Raw genomic sequence first — 22,011 nt, forward strand, 5'->3', positions numbered from 1 at the left:
TGTTATTTATCAGTTTCCATTGTAAGATGGATCAGTTACCGTCAGGTCGCGGCTAAGTAAAGCCAGCTGAATAACTTAACGCTATTTAACTCAAAAGTGGAGGAGGTGTGACTGCACGATTTCTTTACATTTGAATAGGTTGCGATCTTAAAGTGCGGAAAACGTTGAAGGAAAGCATGGAGCAACAAGTAAATAGCGAGGTATGCGTTAGCTGCTATACAATTTCTATTTTGTGTGGCACACTAGAATGTTTCGAGGGTTGTTTAGAAGGATTTTAATGCATGAATATCCTTTGTGTTTGCTCGGTAGTACCTTAAAGATATGTGAAATTTTTAAAAATAAAAGTGCCGTGAGTTAAATGTTCAGCATATCGCTCATTTGCTGCAAGATAATCCAAAAACATCATAATCTAAAAAACTAAAGTTTCCATAAATGTCTACTATTATGTCTCTCTAAGTAAAAGTAAAGACACATTTTCATCTAAAGAGATACTATTAATTGATATCGCCATGCATTTTTTACACAGCGTAAACAAAGGTGGACATTTCTGCGTAGTTATCAAAAAAAAAGAATCCAGCAAATGAGCAATACGAAGTGAAAACTAGTGGAATGTATATCAGATTCTAATATTTTTACACGGTGGCGCAAAATTAATCATCCGATTAGTTTTCGAATAACTTTTTCACAAAATAAAACAAATAATTTTGAGAGTTGGTGGTCATTTTTGCGTAGCTGTAAAAAAAAAATCCAGCAAATGAGCGATACAAAGTGAAATACTGGTGAAATGCATATCAGATTCTTAAATTTTTACAAGGTGACGCAGAATTAATGATTCAATTTGTTTTCGAATAACTTTTTTACGAAATAAAACAAATGATTTTGAGTGATGGAAATATCTATTTTGGCCTTTACGCGCTCCATTGCGTGTCTATTTGTATACTGCAGCCGACTAGTTCACAAATATCACATATGATTGACTTATGACGCCATTTGCAAAAATTTTAAGTTGTCCGATAGGGTGATTAATTTTGCGCCACCTTGTATAAACAACTCGAGAAAGCAAATACCAGTCCCTAATAACAGACTGTTACAATAAAAGAACAAACAGAAGTCGTTAATAATTTGAGTAAAGCCCGCCAAGTGGGCTGGACATATTTGATAAGCTATCAATTTTGCGCCACCTTGTATGATGAAACTGTGTATATGGCCACCACATCCCAATGTGACTGTATTTGGCCGTCTCAGTTGTACCGTTATATATAGTTGGCTCTTACACCCTTTAATGGGTGTTTTTGCCGAGCTCCTCCTGCTATTTGTATGTGTGCTTTGATAATTTTTCACAAATAGAGGGACTTCGAACGGCAAATAATTTTTTATGGGCAGCTTTATCGTGGCAGAAATACAGTCGCCCCTGCCAAGGGGCAACCGTTATTAGAAACCACTTTTCCTATCATATTGCATGCACAGAGAATCGAGCGCTAGGCTACAGCATGTAGAAGGATAGATCGGTTCCTGATAGTCCCAAATTCGTTTATTCTATGGGAGGCCTGCCAAGAAAATTTGGGTTTTATTAGAGGGCAAATAGGCAGGTAGAAATGACAGTCGGTCTCTAAACCAACTCACTTAGACTATTGCCGGTCCATTGCGATACCACAACAGCAGTTTATCTGCTACTCCTCGCTAAACTATATTTAAGTGCGAAACCATTGACTCGGCTGCCATTTATATACCTAAGAACATCAGTATCATTCAAGAACGATGAGCCGAAGTATCTAAACCTAATAGCATGTAAAGCACGCAAATAGCACGCCGGACAGTAACAGAGAAGATGTCTGACAGACGCTTCCTTCTCCTCATTCATGCAGCTTCTGCATAGGGGAAATCAATCTTTGAGCATGTCGACCTAGGAGACAAAGGCCTGTGGATCAAAGCAGCTACCATAGAGACGTTTTTCCTTGATCGATTAAATAGCGCATTTGAGCTCCTAACGCTCCATTCTGGTGAAATTCCTTTTGTAGCGATAAATGTCAGACTATCAACACGTCTCGTGTTGGCTTAAGTGGCAATGCTACTTGCACTACGTAGTTTGTAGGTTGAGAGGGGTAAACGTATAATATCCATACCAAGAGGATGGAGTTCATTCTTAATTCAAGAATTCAAGGACTTGGCTTCACTTGTTGTGTCCAACTGGCGCCGGTTAGCATGAGAAAGAAACAACTGGCGCGCTTTGTTAATCTCGGCCAAAATCGCGTAAGCGGTTATCGCGCCAATCAAGAAAAAGAAGAAGAAGAACTTTTAAATTTGATATATAAATATTCCTAGATATATTTTGGCATAATGTCTTTATTTTTAAATACCTTTTGCCGGTATTTATAGAATATAAGTGTAAGGGAGGGGTTACCCAAGAATATATGTTCTTTCGATGTTTTTTAGGGCTGAGCAGATAACTTGTTTAGGAGTGGGGTAACTTTTGGGAGCGCTCCCATTTTCGTAGTGTAACATTATTTGTATTTTGTAGCTGCTGTAATACCATAGAAAATTCCTCTTAAACTTGTTTGGGAGTGCTGTTGAAGTGACAGTCTATGAGCGGTTATAAATACGGGTTGCACCGGTAACAAACTACGACTGTCGGGGAATGAAATTAGCCGCCTTTACGTTTGATTTTCCTCATTTCTCCTAATACTTCCGATTTTCATTTACCATTCAGAATGAGCGCTCTACATTTTCCCGAAAAAATAGATGACCATTTGTTTCGAGAAGCCTTGAGCGTGAACAAATTTTTATTGTGGATATGGTTTGCCTTGAATGTCACAAGCAGTCAAGATTTTTAAAGTATCTCAACTACATTTTTTTGGAACAATTAACACCAGCATCTTTCACTACAACCATGCCAGTCAGAGGGATTTCTTTTGATTGAGGGATGACTAAGTTTTGCAAAATTTCTTACAAAAAAAAGGAAGGTCAAGTGCGACAACCGTTGAAGCTCCAGTTTTCTATGTCTCCTTAAGAAAATTAATTTTACTTTTCAGTCGGATGGAGTATTCCTTTATTAATTAATTTAATTTAATATATGGAAAATAACAATAAATTATTATTTTACAATAAAAAAAAGGAGCACTAGCTGCCAGGGCTTACGGCTCAATTCCTTTATTAATAATCCCCGATTTTAAAGTAGAGAGTTCAAAATATTATGTTTTTTGATCCTGAGATTCAGCTGTACCGAAAATCAGTATAATAAATTGTTGTCATCCCTTAAACCCAGCTTTAGTAGAATCGTACTAACAAACTCCTCTTCTTCTTTAACCTAGTCTTATCCTACATATTTTGCGTCGGTGGTCCTTTTGTGCAGCCTCAGGTCACGCGGTCCTGGCCGTCTCTTCTGAAGTTTCTGCATCGAATGTCGTTTTCAGTGCTGTTTTCCAGGTTTTGATGGTCTGCCTGACCCACTTTTCGCTACCTCCATCTGCAACACTTGCCTCACTGCGTGATCCTCTGGTTTTCTCATTAACTGATCTACCAGCGTAGGCGATTTTCCTGCAGCTTCGTGCTGATTGGAGCAATTTTATTGCTACCAAGAATAAAGGTGTTTTGAATCTTGTCCAGCAGCCCACCTCAGCATCCGCATTTCTCTCGCGTGCAGTTTCAGCTCTAGTTTATATGGTACAGCTCGGATAGTACCAACAAACAAACCAAGTTATATAGATATCTGTTAATACACATCCCAAACGCAACGCAGCTTGGCGGATGCATATTTTATAAAAGGTTCCTTTACTTAATTGCCCAAGTGGGTCTCTTTGATGGCAGGTTTTTACTCTAACCCATCAAATTTTTGGAATAAGAGCTAAATCAGTATAAAAATTTTAAATAATCAGACTCCAGTGCCGTCTGGGGACACCTAGTGAGAATAAGTAAAATGTAGATTAGATTACTAACTTACTAAAAGTTCTTAGCCTGACAATCGAAAATGCGCTTCATTTACTGTAAAAACACATTTATTTATTTGTTCACATACTTTTAGAAATCCGATACTGAAGTGCACTCGATATTAAATGATCTACAACTTCCAAAGAAGTTCAAGTACCTCAATGAACTCACCTTCAAAGAGAAACGAGACTTCTTGGACTCCTTCGACGTAATATTTTGCGATTGTGATGGTAAGCCACCTGTAGTCTTTTATTTATGTTTCTGAAATCCATATTAAAAATGCAAACACTTCGCTCACATCGCTAGGCGTCATTTGGGAGTCACTGCACGATGTGTTGCCCGGCGCACCGGAAGCGATCGATTATCTCAAGCAACAGGGAAAGCAAGTCATCTTTGTCACAAACAATAGCATAATACCCATTGAAGTGCAGTTAAGAAAATTTCAAAAATGCGGTCTTGACGTGAAAAAGGTAATTGAAAGCATTTAGAAAAATGTATTCAGCTCTTGCGCCGGCGATTATTATCAAAATATGTTATTATTATATTTACATAATTTTAATTTATTTCGTATTACTTCTACCGCCTAAACAGTGCGATATTGTGCATCCAGCACAAACCATATGCGATCACTTGAAGTCCATACAATTCGATGGTCTTATCTTTTGTCTCACTTCGACCGCTTTTAAGACATTGCTGAGTGACGAGGGCTTCAACGTAGTGGATGAGGTGAGTAATCTGTATGCCTAGCCATGAAATATGTGGATATGAATGTACCTACAATATTTACTTACAGTGCGTCACTTTCATTGAAAATCTGGACGATTTGCGTGCTGCCATCTACAGCGATGACCCAGTGAAGGCAGTGATTATTGATGTCGATTTTAATCTTTCAGCGTCAAAATTAATGCGTGCACATTGGCATTTGAAAAAAAATCCAGAATGTCTGTTTATTGGCGGTGCAGCCGATACGCTAATCACACTCGACGGAAAAGATGTTATAGGTAAATATAGGAGTAATTTAAATGATAGCTGTAAATTTATGTAGACCAGTTAATAAGTTCTGCGAAATGAGTCTAATTGAAAGGCCTTAAGTTCTGTAAGTTTATTTTGCCTGAAAAGGCCGAAGATTCTGAGTGTAAAATACGAACGATTGACCCAAAGAAATTTAGCCAGCTTTCTCTCGGTAGTCTGATCGTGGCTATCGAAATTAAGTGTAGCCGATCAGAAGTTTTACACGGCAACGACTTCTACTTTGAAAACTTTTGCGGCTAATTTTTTATGTTGTTACAATAATAACTCGCCCATATTTCAAACGTATGTCTCTGTTATTGTAATCTGTTCTCTGTCTTTTTGAGAAGTACATTCAGGCGTCAGATAGTTAGCTTGTTTTGAGAACTGTAAACAAAATAAAATCAAGCCCTAAACTACATACCCTATGATCTGAAAGTACCGGGAATGTTTAAGCGGTTACATGCGTTTCGTCGGGTAAAAAACGGCCTATTTTCAATATTTTTTTTTCTATGTAAACAATTATTTATTTAATTCAAGCTTTTTTCTGTCTTGTAGATACATATTTAAAGAATAATTTCTAAAATTTTCAAAAAAAGAAAATTAAAACTCCTCCATTGTGACGTCATTTCCGGGCACCCCTGACAGGATCATCAAAAATGAAAAAACAAAAATAAGTGTTTTAGTTAAGACCATAAACTTGTGCTTGAACGAAGGAAAGAAAAAAAGTAAAAATTGGAATTTTGGCAGACATTTTTCCAAAAAAATTAAAATTTCGGTCAAATTTTTTTTTTAAATAGTTGTAATTGAAAAAAAAAAATCCTTCGTTCAAGCACGAGTAAATTGTATCTCGAACACCTGGGTAAAATTTCATCTAAATCGGTTGAGTAGTTTTCGAGAAAATTTGACAACCAACTTTGAAAACACGGTTCCGAGAAAAACGCGTTTAAAGTTTTGAGTAACAATAAAAGTGGCTTGGAGCGCAAAGGCTGTATCTCCGAAACAATTATTCGGATCGACTTGAAAATTTAGGATAATATTCTTGAGATGTTGTAGAAATTAATAAGCCAAAAAAAATAGATTTTTTCAACCCACGAAACCCATGTAACCCCTTAAGTAAAACAAAACAGAGTTAAATTTCAGGCAAATTTATTTTATCTCTATCGACTAAAATCTCCTTCCACGAAGTGGTAACTTCAACTTGGGAAACAAAAAGAAGTCGCACGGGGCCATATCAGGTGAATACGGTGCTTGCACGATGGTATTTACTTGGTGTTTGGTCAAATAATCCAGCACAATTTATGATCGGTGCGATAGCGCGTTATCATCATGCAAAATCCAAAAATTGTTTGCCCACATTTCCGGCCGGTCAGGCAGACACTAATGATTCGATGGCGCTAAAAAGTGACAGATGTGTGTCTTACAGCTCTACCGACATAAGAAAAAAATATGGACCGGTTCCCACGTGCGCGGTTCGTTTGAATTAAACATTCTCGGTACTTTCTGATCATAGGGTATGTAAGGTACGTTGTTCTCGCACCAACCAACCAACCTAACGTTGTTCCCAAGCTTTTTTACCAAACTAAACGTAGATCACAAGCCTTATTTCCTGCCAGCAATGAGCACATGGCAGAATTTTGGAAAAAATATTGCCAGATACTTATAGTTTTTGCTTGTAGGGCCCCTGAAAGGCTTGTGAAACTCATTCGTTAGGGTCTAAGAACTTTTACTGATTTCAGGGCAGCCGCCGTAGCCGAATGAGTTGGTGTGTGAGTATCATTCAGAAGTGCGCAGATTATAATCTCCATGCATGAAACACCAAATGATAGAAAAAAGTGTGTCTAATAACGGTCGCCCCGTGGAGGGCGAAGGCAAACCTCCAAGTGTATTTTGCCATGAAAAAGCTCCTCATACAATGCCTCTTGCCGTTCGAATTCAGTTTAAAACTGTTGACCCCTCCATTTGTGGAACAACATCAAGACGCACACCACAAATTGGAGGAGAAGGACAAACATCAAATAAAGGGTGTGTACATAAATATATATTAATACATGCAAACACTATGACGGTCAAAAAATACATATTGCGAAGTTTTGACTGCTTTTGTTTTTAATTATTTCCTTTTTTTGCACTTTTTACACTTCGCACATAGTTTTTAAATTCAACAAATTTTCCTTAGAATTACAAACTCTCTAGTGAAACCTTTTAGAAAAAATTTGCAGTTTAATATTGTATAATATAACACAAGTTTAAAGCGGCTCATTGATTTTTGATATTTTTTTGATTAATTTCTTTTTTGTTGACAGTTTTATACATTCTCGTCCACCTAACGAATGCTCGAAATTTTTTTATATGGTAAAATACCGTCAAAAAATGTTCAAAAATAAATAAATAGAAAAAAATGTTCAATATGTCGCACTGCTATTATTTTGACCGCCACTGTGCATATATGTATGCATTTACAGTCGACTCTCGTTAATTGGAAATTCGGGGGTCTCTTAAAGTATTACGAATTATCGAATGTTTGAAATATTAAATGGTTCGAAATTTTTGAGAAAAAATAAATAAAACTTCGAATTATCAAGGATTTTCATTTAACTGCTAATGTTTTACATTTTCATAATGTGAATTAATTAATCTTCGAAATTAACTCATTCATACGGGATTGCTTCGAAGCACATTGCTGCTGCTCAGACTTTTCAATAATTTGTTTAAGGAGAAAAAGTGCCTGATATGCTGTTTCATCAGTTTCGTTTTGTAGACAAAAGCTTTGTAAGTTATCGAATGAGGCTCTTGCTACCTTAACTGACACCTCTGCCAAAGATTCTGATGTATCGTCTTCGTCTTCATCGTTGCTCTTTTCGTATCTGTCGCAAATAAAATTTCGCCTTCGGTTAGTGATCCTGAGACAGCAATCCACTTGAACATTGTCAGGAAAACTCACACAGTTTTCTTCTCATCTCCTTCTACTTTTTCAATTAATTTCTTCTTTCAGTAATCGTCAAACATTTATACTTCTTAGGACTCATATTTAATACAAATTTTTAATCTGTATACCAACGAAGCGATTCGTGCATCAAAATGTGCCTATGATTTATGCGTAACACGCAACTACGCACAGTAAAGGTGTTTTCAGGGGAGTCCCAAAATACAAAGTTCTTACTAACACATCAAGAAACTTTGCAAATTTGAATTGTCGAGGGTTTGACCATATGAGTTCGAAATACCGCATCGTACCAACGATTTTTTCGTTCGAATTACCGAGTGCATAAAAATGTATGGACACAATTCGAAATATAAAGAGATTTTGTAGGGGACTCGTAATAACTTTGAATTAATGAGAGATTCGAAATATTGCAGGTTTGAATTAACGAGAGTTGACTATATGTAACAAAATAATTATTTCTTAAGACAAATATTTCGCGTGGCTGCAAAATATTTGCTGAAAATCGGAACCAAAAAGAACCATAGTACTTGGGTTTTCAAATAGTCTTTAGTGGCATAGATTAAAAAAAAAGTATAAAAAAACTAATTTTCTTCGTATAAACAAATTTCAAATGTTTAACCTCAACTATCTATGCCTTTGAAGAACTTAACATTCGTAGCTAATCTAAATGACTTAGGAAACACCAGGTGATTTTATGAGATCTGCGATTTTACAAGATTGCATCGAAGTTTGTTGTTGTTGGTCTGTAATGCGCAAGAGCAGGGTATAAGATCATAATGGCAGGAAGGGCAAGAAACAGGGACGCTTCATAGCTGAAAGAAGTGCTACTATGTACATTGATATTTGATGTTCCAAAACCCTTCTGTACGATAGCAAAACCACGCATTAAGAAGACCCTTGGAATATACAAATGAGAATCGCCGTTCAAAAAGATATGTATGTGTTTCAATGACTACCTATTACGGTTGATTTTCCAATCAAACAAATTATGAAGAGGACGCTTGGACTTATGCATAGCGGACCCGCACTCTTTTACTGGGTACAGTGCACTACTCCCCAATGAATCCAATATTTCTTCGGTTTTGACAGCCGGAGTTTTAGACGCATTTTCAAAAAATGTGCTTGCTAGACGAAAGCTTACTTGCTTAGCTGCATTTCTCTTGTAATTTTTAACTCTAACCCTTTTCTCTTAAAAAATTAGAGAAAAATACTAAACATTCTGCTATTTTTTTAGGTCCTGGCCCCTATATTTCCGTGGTTGAGAACACATCAAGGCGGCAGGCATTGATTTTGGGCAAGCCCGGCGTGGCCTTGCGCGATGCCTTGATGCAAAAACAGCACCTAAAAGATCCGCAACGTGGACTATTTATCGGCGACAGTCTTGTGACGGATGTGCGCTTCGGTAAAATGTGTGGTTTTCAAACTTTATTGGTACTCAGCGGCAGCTCAACGCGAGCGGATTTGCAATCAAAGTTACCGGAAATGGAAACTCCAGACTATGTGGTTGACTGCCTGGCCGATTTGAATGGATTATTTACATAAAAGATATTAATTAAAATCTTACCTTTTGTTGTATTGTTTTTTTTGTTTTTGTTGAAAAAAATACTTTTTATTGCAAGATTAGTGCATTGAATATTGTGTACAACAAATAAAAAAATATTATATACATATATAAGTATAAAAAGTGTGTGTTTTGTGTGAAAGCGCATCACTCACGAACCGCTCCATAGATGTACTCAAGGCGTATTCATTAAAGATGGTGGCTCTAGGTGGTAACAATATTTTGTACGTTTGATTGTCAAAGAAAAGAATTGGCAATGTAGAAAACAAAGAATGAAATGAAGCAAAGCGAATTCATTCTGGGCTGACAGCCACAAGGACAGGGCGAAAGAAAAAAATACCAGTCTAACGGTTAGACGCGATAGAAGTGAAACCTTCCGTAAAACAAACTGAGAGAGAATAAGACGAAAGCAGCATTAGGAGCGGGATAATTATAGGTTCATTATAATATTGCTATAAAGTTCATATTTTATTTTCTTCATTTTATTATTATTCATCCTCAATGTTTTCAATTTCAACAAATGATACGAGTGGCTTATGATAGATAAAATATGATACAAATGCTTTGGTTTCGATGTTGTCAAAAAAAATACCCCAACGGACCGAAGAAACAGACTTACAAATTTCTTCCATTTTCGTCTACTTGTATTCATATAAAAATTTATGTCTCTTCCACCAAAGCTAAATGTATTACTATATTTCTTCTTGTATTTATTCAATAATTTGGGCCGAAATCCCGGCCGTACTGCAATACCGGGCCAACCCGTGGCAGAGGTGGAAAGCCCCTAAAACACTCCCCAAAAAATTCAATTTTCTTCTATAATAAATTTTAATAAAAAAAAAAATGTTTTCAATAAATAATCAGAAATGTCCTACAATGCAAATTTCAAAAAAAAAAAAAAATTCCATTTTCGTCTACTTGTATTCATATAAAAATGTATGTCTCTTCCCACCAAAGCTAAATGTATTAGTATATTTCTTCTTGTATTTATTCAATAATTTGGGCCGAAATCCCGGCCGTACTGCAATACCGGGCCAACCCGTGGCAGAGGTGGAAAGCCCCTAAAACACTCCGCCCATTTCCAAAAATCAGTTTAACATTTGTTGTCCTCCGATGGAGGATCTATCAGATGTTAAGCTGATAAGAACAGATAAAGTGGGCTTCAAGACCGTTTTCCCCCCGGGGTGATACATAAAAAATTCCCGCACTCTTTTCGAGAGTGACGGTTCGCTAGATATATTAAAATCAGCTTAACATTTGTTGTCCTCCGATGGAGGATCTATCTATGTTAAGCAGATCTTAGCCATAAGGCCGAGAAGCGATAACCATACACAACCATGATGCAAAGAATAATGAGATGGCGCCCATCGTGGTCCCGTTACTTTGCGCTCAGCGAATTTGACAACTAGTTACGTGATTTTAGCTCCAGTATGGCCAGATTACCATTTTCGTAACTTGATTTATGATTTTTTTTTTGTTATTTTTATTATTTTGTGTCTCGGAGTTTTAGTTCTTTCTTCATGACATTTTTCTACTTGTTCTAATTAAAATGTCATGTTTATAAGTTTGTAAAATATGCATTTTTTAATAATTATTTAAATAATTCACTCAGTTTTATTTAGCTTTACTTTTTTTTAACATCTGGTGGCATTGCCCGCGAGTGCAGGTGTTGTTGGTGTTCTTCTGCTTTCGGCAGTCAAATCTCTCTCTCGCTACTGCAGTGTTGCCTAGCTTTGGATATAAAAACGCATTAAAATGCCCATTCAAAGAAAATAACCCAACAAATTTTTATTGAATCACTTAAAGAACTTTGTATGCGTGACAAATTGTCTTTAAAATGTGCGTTTTTTTAAATAAATATGTCATGCTTATGTACAATTTAATTTATGAGGTTTTTCTTAAACGAGACTCTTTTGTTAAGGGAACGGCTTTTTTGCTATATTTGAAGTTATGTATATTAACTAGATAAGGTACTCTTTTTGTAAAAATGTCAGTATGGTTTCTTTAGTATTTTCTGGTAGTTTGTGGCTTATTTTTACAATGAATACAACTCTTAATGTCCTATGTCTCACTAAAGATTTATGACCGGAAGAAACAATTACACCTCTAAGGTTTTAATTCGCATTCAATAAATTCAAAGGCTTTTTAAAATGTGTAAAAAGGTTTTCAATCTTAAGAAGAGTTGGGAGCGGGGCAAATAATATTTTTGCATAACCTTAAATGGAGCCAAAAATTAAATTTGCACTTTCAAATTATCAAATTTTATAAGAGTAAAAAAATTTTCATTAGCACTAAAATCTTCTCAGAGATCTGGTCACATTGCCCATGATTGCGGTTATTGTTGATGTTTATGAATATTCGTTTCTTATTTGAAATGTGCGTTAATAAGAACAAACGGTAACAAACGTTTTAGTGAATATTTACGCAAAAATAAGATATTTCGTGAAAGTGTACTCGTATAAGTGAAAAATAAGAAAACATGAAATGTGCAGTGAAAAATTGTGCTAGTAAGAACCTCAATAAAGCGTGTGATATAAGCTTTTTTATATTATATTTCCAAAGGATGAGGCGCTCTGCAAACAGTGGATGCATTTCTGCCGGCGAGGAAATACCTTCAATCGAAAAGCGAGCTTTATATGTATGAAGCATTTTACTAGTGATAGCATTGAAGCATTCGGTAGCTTTAAATTAAACGCAAAAAGAAACAAACACGAAACTTCAAAATTTTCGCATTTTCGGTATAAAAAAGACCTAAATTTATTGCGAAGAGCAAATGGTTGGCAATACTGCACAACTCAGCAAACGTGACGACACGTACGCTCTGATGGGCGCAATCTTGTTTATATCATTCTTGATACACAACCAACAAACTACCTAGTCAATACATTTTCTAATAAACCTTTTGAGAATTACACGCTCACAAAAATTAATGTACGAAATATTTATACCGATTCACTTAAACTGACTTTCAGTATCTAAACCAAAAATAGAAAAGCCAAAAAACTGTTTTCAATAAATAATCAGAAATGTCCTACAATGCAAATTTCAAAAAAAAAATTTTTTTCTTGTGATTCGAACCAAGAATTTTGGATCGGAAGCTCACATTGCTAGCCGCTCGGCTATCGCGCCATACTGTCGGCGCTGGCCTAAAAGTTATTTAGTTCGTCGCCACGTTTATATGTAATATTCGTAGCCAAGATGGTCGCTTTTTCGTTTCACTTTTTCTCAAATCATTCCCAACGATTCTAAAGAAGTTTTCACTTCAAAAAACACAAATTAGCTGATTTACCGATACCAACTTTAAGGGGGTAGTATGGTTAATTCGGTGTAAAACAAGCATATTTTTCGAAATTTTTTTTGTCGACACAGTTGATTTATTCAAAATTTTAAAATTACTTCATTATAAAGTCATATTTAAAGAATATTGTGTGAAATTTTCATTGATTTTTATGAAGAAATGAGTTGGTGGCAGCGAATCTTCGCGGACGTCTCATAAAAAAGTTTTATTGCGGTGTCCCTCAGAACTCATTACTGGATCAACTAAAATCAAAAAACCAAATTGATTTCATCAGCTAATAAAGTTTCGCAGGTAACAACGTCGAATTTTTTTTTTTTTTTTTTTTTTAAATTTTTTAAAGCGCTTTGAAGTCAAAACACCGATTTCTCATAAAAAAACTTGAAAACTTTGTTGTTTTAAAATATGACAAAATTAAAAAAAAAAAAAAAAACTCGACGTCATTACCTCGTGAATAAAGTAAAGAAACAAAAAAACCAAATTTGAAAAGAATCGGCGCAGTAGATATGAATCTACAGTGGACACCGACCGTAAAAAAGGCAAGTGTGAGAAAAACGCGTTTAAAGATTTTCGGCAGCGTGAAATCCGGTTGGAGAGGTAGATACTTAATCCTTTGTGTCTTTGTCAATTTTACTCTAATGCACTTCAAACTTTCACACAATAATCTTAAGATGTTATAGAATAATTTAAAAAAAAAAAAAAAAAAAAATGAAAAAAAAAAAAAAATACCATACTACCCCCTTAATAGATTGGCCTCGGATGTACTTGATTTTGTTTCTATTTTCCTACAAATCGGCTGATTTACCTACACCACCTTTAATAGATCATAAAAAATAATAAATTTTTTAATCAATTGTGGACGAATCGTTACATATTCGATTTATTCACATCGTTCATAAGTTCAATAAAATCCGCAACGCTATCCGCATAGTAGTCGGGAATGTTGGCTAAATTAGTTTCTCTTTCCCAATCTCCTAGCTTGCAACCACCACTCAACACGACCATCGTTTGGAAACCGCATTCCTTGCCGAAGCCCACATCTTGTTCCAACATATCGCCAATCATCAGCACGCGTTTCGTATTTTCGATCTTAAAATCTTTCACGAGCATCTCAGCTAAATCTTTGCCCGGCTTGCCAAGCGTTATTAGACGCTTCTTGCTAGAATCGGCTATAACTTGAGCGAATGGACCGGGTCCAATGATATCCAAATCCTTAGCTATCGGCAAGAGTTTGTCAGTGGCGCCCTCAATCAATATGCAATCGGGATGACGCAAGAAGATATGCGCACGTATGAGTTTCGCCGAAGATAAGTTGAAGTCAATATCGATGACTACGGCACGTACCGGCTCATCGCTGATAATGTGACGAGCGAATTCAGTGGCAGATTCTTTAAGAATTTTCGTGGGCTGCAATAGTGGAAATGGATAAATGTGAAATAAAAAATGTATAGTTTATATGAATGTATCTACTATATATGCATGTATATAAGTCCATGATGCGATAATTTAAAGAATGCATTTACTTTTATCATTTATTCTTATCATTATTTAGTAACATGAGCTGCACTTTTAGAGATTGCAAAAAGATGCAAGACACCTTCGAGGCGATTTCCCCACGAAATGAGAGCTTTCAGATTCTCTTAAAAACCTGTAGAAATGGGGGCTTCCCGTCAATGCGGCAATGACTGTGCGTAATTGAAGCGCTACGCGGTGCGAGCTGGCGTAAAGTGATGATCTTACCTGTCATATCTAATGTGCGACATCTATTATTTTAATTATTTATTATAAGGGGGCTTTCAATAACAGGAGTTATCTATCGCTATCGAGAGATGATTAACGATTTTTAATGGCCGGAATTGGATGGTATTGATCTGGGCATCGTTTATTTTTAACAAAACGGCGCTACATGCCACACAAGCAACGAAACCATTGATCTTTTACGGGAAAAGTTTTCGGACCGTGTTATCTCTCGAAGAGGTGATCACAGATCACCTGACCGAGATCTTGTGATTTAACACCTTGTAACTTTCTTCCTTGGGGCCACGTGAAAGAGAAGGTCTACGCCAACAGCCCAGGATCGATTCAAGACCTCAAAGATGGAATTCGTGAGGCTATCGAGGACATAGAGCAGCCACTTTTCAATTCGGTTATGGAAAATTTCATGAAAAGGATATTGTCCTGTAAGCGTGGACGTGGTGGTCATTTGACGGATGCTATTGTATTTTCCACTATTAACGGCATACCTTCCTCTTTATAATGAAATAGTCATCCTATCATTTATATTAAAAAAGAGCATATTTCTTTGAGTATCAAAATAACATCTCTTATTCAAAAACAATATATGATTTTATTTATTTATTATATCATATTTATCTATTATTTTATTAATAAGCAAAAATTGTTTTCCGACATCAAACAAGAGATAAAGAAGATGCGGATTAACTTGGCGAATATATAAATTACTGCATTGGATATTTTTGTGGCACATACAGATAATGCAATATTTTTTGTAGTGGTTTTTAATGGTATTATAAATGAGCGCAAATTTTTAATAGCTCTGGAAATACAATTAAAAAATATTTTATATTTATTAATGCGAAAAAATTGCCTTGAGGGATATTAAAATCTTTAAAGAAAACTGCAAAGCTCCCGGGTCCGATAACATCAACCCGTAGCTACCAAAAGCTGATCACAAGATAAGCGCTCGGATCCTTCTGCCCTTATTAAAAAACATTTGGAACTCTGAAATAATACCATCTGAGTTAAAAGAGGGGGTTATCATCCTTCTCCCGAAGAAAGGTAACCTATCTGAGTGGCGAGGAATCACGTAGCACGCATGATGAACAAAGTAATAGCACACGTAATTCACAAAAGGCTGTCCAACTCATTGAATAAGGGACTACGCAAAGAACAAGCAGGTTTTCGTTCCCACCACTCTTGCGTCGATCATGTAAACTCCTTGAGAGTGATCGCGGAGCAGTCGGTTGAGTGGCGCTCGCCTCTTTACCTCGTCTTCATCGACTTCGACAATCTCAATCATGAAGCAATCTGGAAAGCTTTTAAATGCAAAGGAGTGCCTGAGAAAATTGTCACCATCATAAAAGAATTGTACTCGGGCGCTTCATGCCGCGTGAAAAACGAAAATGCTTTAAGTGGTAGTGTCGAAGTTCAAACCGATGTTAGGCAAGGATGTGTATTATCTCCACTCTTGTTCAGCCTAGTCCTGGACCTAGCAATGCGACAAGCGTGTGCGGTCATCAGGGGCATTTCCTGAGGTTTATGCGGCCGGCTTGAAGACCTAAACTATTATTTACTATCGCACAAATACTCAGATGCATCAGCTAAACTACAAGCGGTATGCTATGCAGTAGCACAAACAGATCTGAAAAATAACATAGCAAAGACCAAAGTAATGCGGACTAACACCACCGAAACGCAAGCCCTTCAAATTGTCTACACGACACTTGAAGATGTAGATAAATTTTGCTACCTTGGGAGCATAATTAAAAAAAAACGGCGGATCAACAACTGGCATACTCAACCGAATATCGAAGGGACGCGTTGCATTTGGCATGCTACACAAGGTATGGAGATCAACCCACATCTCCAGCCACACAAAAATGAAAATATTTGATGCCAACGTGAAGTCGGCCTACGAAAGATAATGCGGATATTCTGACTTGATATTATAAGCAAGCAATGATCTTTGCACGGCTACCGGGCAAACACCAGTTCACATAGAAATTATGCGTCGCAAGTGGAAATGGATCGGACACACAATGCGCAAACCACGGGATAACATCGCAAGGACAGCGCTAGACTGGAGTTCCCAAGTAAGCCGTAGGTGCGGGAGGCCAACAAACACATGAAGGCGACAAGTAGAAGCAGAGGCGGACAGAGCAGGCCGTTTTTGGAGTCAAATAAAACATCTAGCACTAAACAAACGAAATTATACAATAACTTGTTTATTGAGGCCTTATGTTTCATCTAGATTTATGTGACCTACACAAATTTGAGAGTACCTCAAAAAATCTCGTTATTTTGATTGCATTGGTAAATTTTTTAAACTTTTTTTATGCGGAGCTTAAACTCTGCCATCATCTGAGGTGAGTTTTTGAAAAAAAAAATTTTAAAAACTAATTTTATTTTTAAAAATCTCCATTTTTCGAGGTATTTTCAAATCGGTCCAGCTCACGTAAATCTTAATATTCTTCCGAAATACCTTATTTTGGTGGAAGTTTTAAAATATAATACATTTTAAAAATTTAGGTGGAAAATGCAACTTTTTTTGTACACCCTAATATGCATACCTATACACATACTTAATCGCATGTAGTCTCACGCCCATTTTTCAACGCCAAATTTTTGAATAAACGTAGTTCCTTCTCAGATCTTGAAAATTTTAGCACTGAAATATCATGTTTTTCACATTTTATGAAATTGCCATTATATGGAAGATGGGATTAGTTAGCGCCCAATTTTGCATATTTTCAATGCCAACGTAGGCGTCTAATTATATTATATGTACGCTTTAGATAGCTAAATTTTCACACGAAATATCGTGTGAAATGAGGTGCAAGTTCAGTCGTGAGAGCATGGGTAAATCGATTCCACTCGTCATTCTGAAAATTCTACTATATTCTATATTTATCTCGAACCCTTCGGTATGCAAAATTAAAAATTAATTAGTAAGTATGTACTTACACCATCAATGATTTCATATCCAGCCTCTCGTAACATATCCTTTAAATGTTCGGTCGCAATAACATAAATAAGGCCGTTGAAATTTATATTTTTGAGATACTTAACAATACTTCTGGCTGGATGTACAAACGTGTCCTAAATTTTCAACAAAAAATTAATCGATATTATTATTATTATATATCTATATATTATTATTATCTACATACATGCATAGGTATCTATATATGTATATAAAAAATAGAATCTTTTAACATACCAAATCAACATCAATACCAATGGCCTTGAATTTCCGCTCATATTCACTAAGTGGCTGTACACTGTTGTTGCTTATAAAGTTTATTTTTTTACCAGCGCTTATAAGCATTCGATATCCTTGAGCGGCTCCCGGTATGTTGCCAACCAAGGTCCAAATCACGCCTTAAATGTTTCATAATAATATTAATAAATGCCGAATTTTGTATAATTCAAGTTTATGTCAAATGGCGTAGGCACTTACCATCAACATCGGAGAAAACTCGATCGAAAGAGTCCAAGAACTCGCGTTTTTCCTTTATGCTTAAATTCAGAATGTGTTTTGGTGAGTTTCGAGTAGGCACTGAGTTCTACAAATAAATATAGTTTTTTTGTGGTAAATATAATGATATAAATCTCAAATAATATATTAATAAACGACAAAATTATTAAATTTTATGCAACATTTTTTCAGTTTTCTGTTTAACTTCGCAAAATTATTAAATTTTATGAACATTTGTTCAATTTACTGCTTATTATACTCAAGCCTAAAAATAAACCAATTTTCGGAAAAATTTAACTTCGCAAAATTATTGTATTAAACATTATTCACATTTTTTTCAGTTTACTTCTTATTAAAATCAAGTTAGAAATAAACAAATTCTCAGAGAAAATTAGAGTCCTTATCCAAAATACTTGGATCATTTGACGTGGCATTGCTCCAGTACTAAAAACAAATTTTGGTCCAGATAATGCTCGAAATGCTTCTTGTATTACTTTCTATATGTTCATGTGAATTTGTGAAGAAAGTTTGAGAAACTGGCTTAATAATTAACAACTAAAGCTGTCCTCAAGCTCGTCACGTGTCTTCAACTGAGAATATTGATACTATTGTGGACAGGCCGCGCATAAGCTAAAGAACACCACCATTAGCCACACCAGCGTGAATGGCAGCTTTTTCATGACAGAAATACACTCGGAGGTTTGCCAATGTCTACCGAGGGGCGACCGCTATTAGAAAAAACTTTTTCTTAATTTTGGTGTTTCACCGAGATTCGAGCCAACGTTCTTTCTGTGAATTCTGAATGGCAGTCACACACCCACCCATTCGGCTACAGCGGCCGCTTACACTTTATGATGGTTGTCTTTAAATATCAATGAAATGTGAATAATGCAAAAAACATCCAGATCCTTAAGGTGAATATAGGTGGAGCATTCGAGAGAAAGAAAATTGAGTTAATAGGATAGATAACTGCAGAGCCAGCAGAGCCAGTTATTTTAATGAAGTTTTACTATCAACTGAAACGGGCTACAGTTTCTATTGCATTAAAATTCACTTGAATATATTAAACGGTGTTTTGAATGCATTTTTTAACCAAAACCAGTGGAACGGTTCGCATAATTTGCCACCGGATACTAAAAAAAATTTTTTTTTTGTTGAATATTCAAAATTCATTTACATTACTATTCTACCGATCAGTGCGAATTTTATGACTTAATGTTTTTTCATTAATTTTATTTGGAATAAGTCAGACGTCAAGAATGATAGAAACAAATTTGCGCCTATTAGAGAGATTTGAAAATGACAATAAAAGCGTAAGAAGAAGAAATTACTACACAAGCAACACACGTATAATTAGCACAAGTGCGGCGTCAACTCACAGTGGTAGTGGTACCACGATCGACTCTTATTAAATATTCGCTCCATCGTGGTCAGAGCTAACTATTATTGTTACTTTCCACCCAGAAAAATTATGAAAAAATGCTATAATTGTGCATTTATTGAGTCAAATATGATAATATAATATATTATCGATTTTTAGTGAAAGAAGTTAGAGAAATTAGTATTTGTGCCTCCTTGCAGAAATAAACAATTTTGTTTTTTCAGAATAATATACAGTATAAAATGGGTTTAATGTACGCCGCTTAAATGAACTTCTTGAACGAGTGAACACCAAATTTGTGGGCGAATAAACTACGAATTCTCTTGATTATATAGATTAGATTAGATTAAATTCGATTAGATTAGGTTAGATTAGATTAGATTAGGTTAGATTAGATTTGTGGGGGGTTGGACAAGTCCAAGTACTCAGTCAGGAGACCATTGTACTACACCCGGGTAGATTTCAGTAGAAATAATAGAGATAGGAAAGATAAAAAGAGGGTGGTAAGACGGATAAATTAGTTTGAGGTCAGGCACCCAAATAGGACTAACATTGTTGAGTTTAGCAGTACTGTTCAGTTTTGTCTTACATTCACCGACTAATTTCGAAGAGCAGCGTGGGTTAGCAAGGGTTTTCAGTGCAGTTTGACTGTCACTACAAACCCCAATACTGCTGCCCTGTCACTTTTTCTCAATTAGCCAGTACGCCACATTCAAGATGGTATAGACTTCCGTAAGGAATACCATCTGTCCTGTAGCATAGGAGTACTTGTTGTATTCGCCTAAGTACCATCCAGATCCGCTACCTTCCCTGGTTTTGGATCCGTCGGAGTAAAAAGAGTGCTGATATCCCGTTAATAGGTTCTCTAGACTTAACCATTGATCTCTATCTGGGATCAAAACATCATACTTCCTACCGAAGCTAACGACAGGCACCCGATTGTCCACTGGCATCGAGAACAGTGTGCACCGCTCCGACAACTGGTGGTATATCTGACAGTGGCCAGTGCTTTCTTCATTTCCCCAGACTCCCCTCCAAGATGAAATCCAAAATGAACAAGACTGAGCTAAAATAGGAACGACAGGAGCTTTGTTCTGATAACTTCAAGTTTATTTATTCAAAATAGCCCCCTCTGGCCTCGATACACTGTTTTGCGCGATCTGAAAGCTTTTCGAAAGATTTTTTCAGGTCATTGACCGGAATGTCCTTCAGGCTGTCGGTACAAGCCTTTTGGATGGTCTCTACGAACGCAAAACGTTTTTTCTTTTCGAGTAAATGTCACAGGGAGCCATATCAGGCGAATACGGTGAGTGATTGATGGTTAAAATGCGATTTCTAGTCAAAAAAATCAGTCACAAGAGGTGATCGATGAGATGGTGCATTATCATGCAAAAAGCGGCAGCTTCTGCCTTCGCGGTATTCAGTGCGAATTCGAAGAATGCAATGCAACAAACGCTTCAAAACGCCAAGATTGCATAGTCGGTTTGGCCCGTTGGCACGAACTCCTTGAGGACAATTCCCTTGAAATCGTAAAAACAAATGAACAACGACTTGATTTTTGACTTCTCCAAACGCGATTTTTTGCGTGGTGGCTTGTATGGGGCCTTCCATTCGGCACTTTGACGCTTAGTTTCAGGCTCATGTTGGAAACACCACGTTTAACCACCAGTTACAATGTTGTAAAGGAAGTTCCCGTATTTTCTCGCCTGTTTATTGATCTCTTTCGAATGTTGAATTCTGAGTAATTTTTGGTCCTCAGTTAACTTGTGCGGAATGAAACGTGCACAGACCTTTCGTAAGCCAACATTATCGGTTAAAATGCTATAAATCGATGTTTTGGAGATATTCCACTCCGATTCCATAAATGGCAACGATGATTTCGGTTCATTTTTGATAAATTTACGAACAATTTCGATGGAGTTTTCGGTGATAACTGATTTTGGGAGGCCTATTTGTTCATTGTCATTTATGTCCTCTCAACCATCTCTGAAACCTGTAAACCACTCATGAACTCTGGCACGAGATAGACAATCATCGCCATAAACTTTTTTCATCGACTCAAATGTTTCGGTAAACTTTTTACCGATTTTAAAACAAAATTTGATATTAGCTCTTTGTTCGAAACTAATTTTTGTATCCATGACACAAACATACTGACAAACATACTTAGACGCAATAACTTCGCTTCCATTGAACCGAATGTCTCCAAGCTTTCACTAGAATTCAGCTAGGGATGTAACTTGCAACGCACTAATTCATTAAAAAGATAGCGCCTTCGAAAAAATATTTAAGACACCAGTCTTGTTTATTTTGGACTTCTCCTTGTACATTGGCGTACTCGAACTTTATTTGTTTGCACCCATTTTAGGTTTATTTTTTCTACTCATTGTTTTTTATTTTTTTTTTTTTGTGAAATCTCGTTAAACAAAAACTGCATAAGTAACGTTTTCTACTCGCTTCTCTGCTCCCAATGTGGCAAGAACTTACACTTGTCATGTTGTGTTTTTAATAATCCGAACCCTGTGTGAATGCGTTAAGTATTTGTTTCTCTTTAGTTAATCGAATGAATCCTTCTTTATGTTTTAGTTTTGCCGTTCTTTTACTCCGATTATCGTTATTTTGTCAACTGAACTGAAGCCATCTAATTCGCAACTAACTGGTAAATATAAAAAAGGGT

At 36.2% G+C, this 22,011-nt stretch overlaps 2 protein-coding genes and 1 non-coding gene across 3 annotated transcripts; 1 reads left to right on the plus strand and 2 right to left on the minus strand.

The window, feature by feature from the left end:
* Positions 1-9,774, plus strand: LOC128856407 (chronophin). Its single transcript, XM_054091704.1, has 6 exons — positions 1-200; positions 4,019-4,154; positions 4,231-4,394; positions 4,516-4,650; positions 4,718-4,925; positions 9,114-9,774. Exons 1-6 carry the CDS (start codon positions 177-179, stop codon positions 9,419-9,421), a joined length of 975 nt encoding a protein of 324 aa, XP_053947679.1. The 5' UTR covers positions 1-176; the 3' UTR covers positions 9,422-9,774.
* Positions 9,775-10,434: 660 nt separating this feature from the next.
* On the minus strand, positions 10,435-10,629 carry LOC128859459 (U2 spliceosomal RNA). The gene has a single exon (XR_008454168.1). It is a non-coding gene; the product is annotated as a U2 spliceosomal RNA (small nuclear RNA).
* A 2,937-nt stretch (positions 10,630-13,566) lies between these two features.
* LOC128857861 (uncharacterized) lies at positions 13,567-22,011 on the minus strand. Its single transcript, XM_054093659.1, has 5 exons — positions 21,822-22,011; positions 17,936-18,041; positions 17,696-17,856; positions 17,440-17,574; positions 13,567-14,142 (listed from the first exon to the last, which is right to left on the minus strand). The coding sequence occupies exons 1-5, from the start codon at positions 21,828-21,830 to the stop codon at positions 13,603-13,605; spliced, it is 951 nt and encodes a 316-aa protein (XP_053949634.1). The 5' UTR covers positions 21,831-22,011; the 3' UTR covers positions 13,567-13,602.

The sequence above is a fragment of the Anastrepha ludens genome, chromosome 3 (genome assembly GCF_028408465.1).
Source record: "Anastrepha ludens isolate Willacy chromosome 3, idAnaLude1.1, whole genome shotgun sequence".
Taxonomy (NCBI): domain Eukaryota; kingdom Metazoa; phylum Arthropoda; class Insecta; order Diptera; family Tephritidae; genus Anastrepha; species Anastrepha ludens.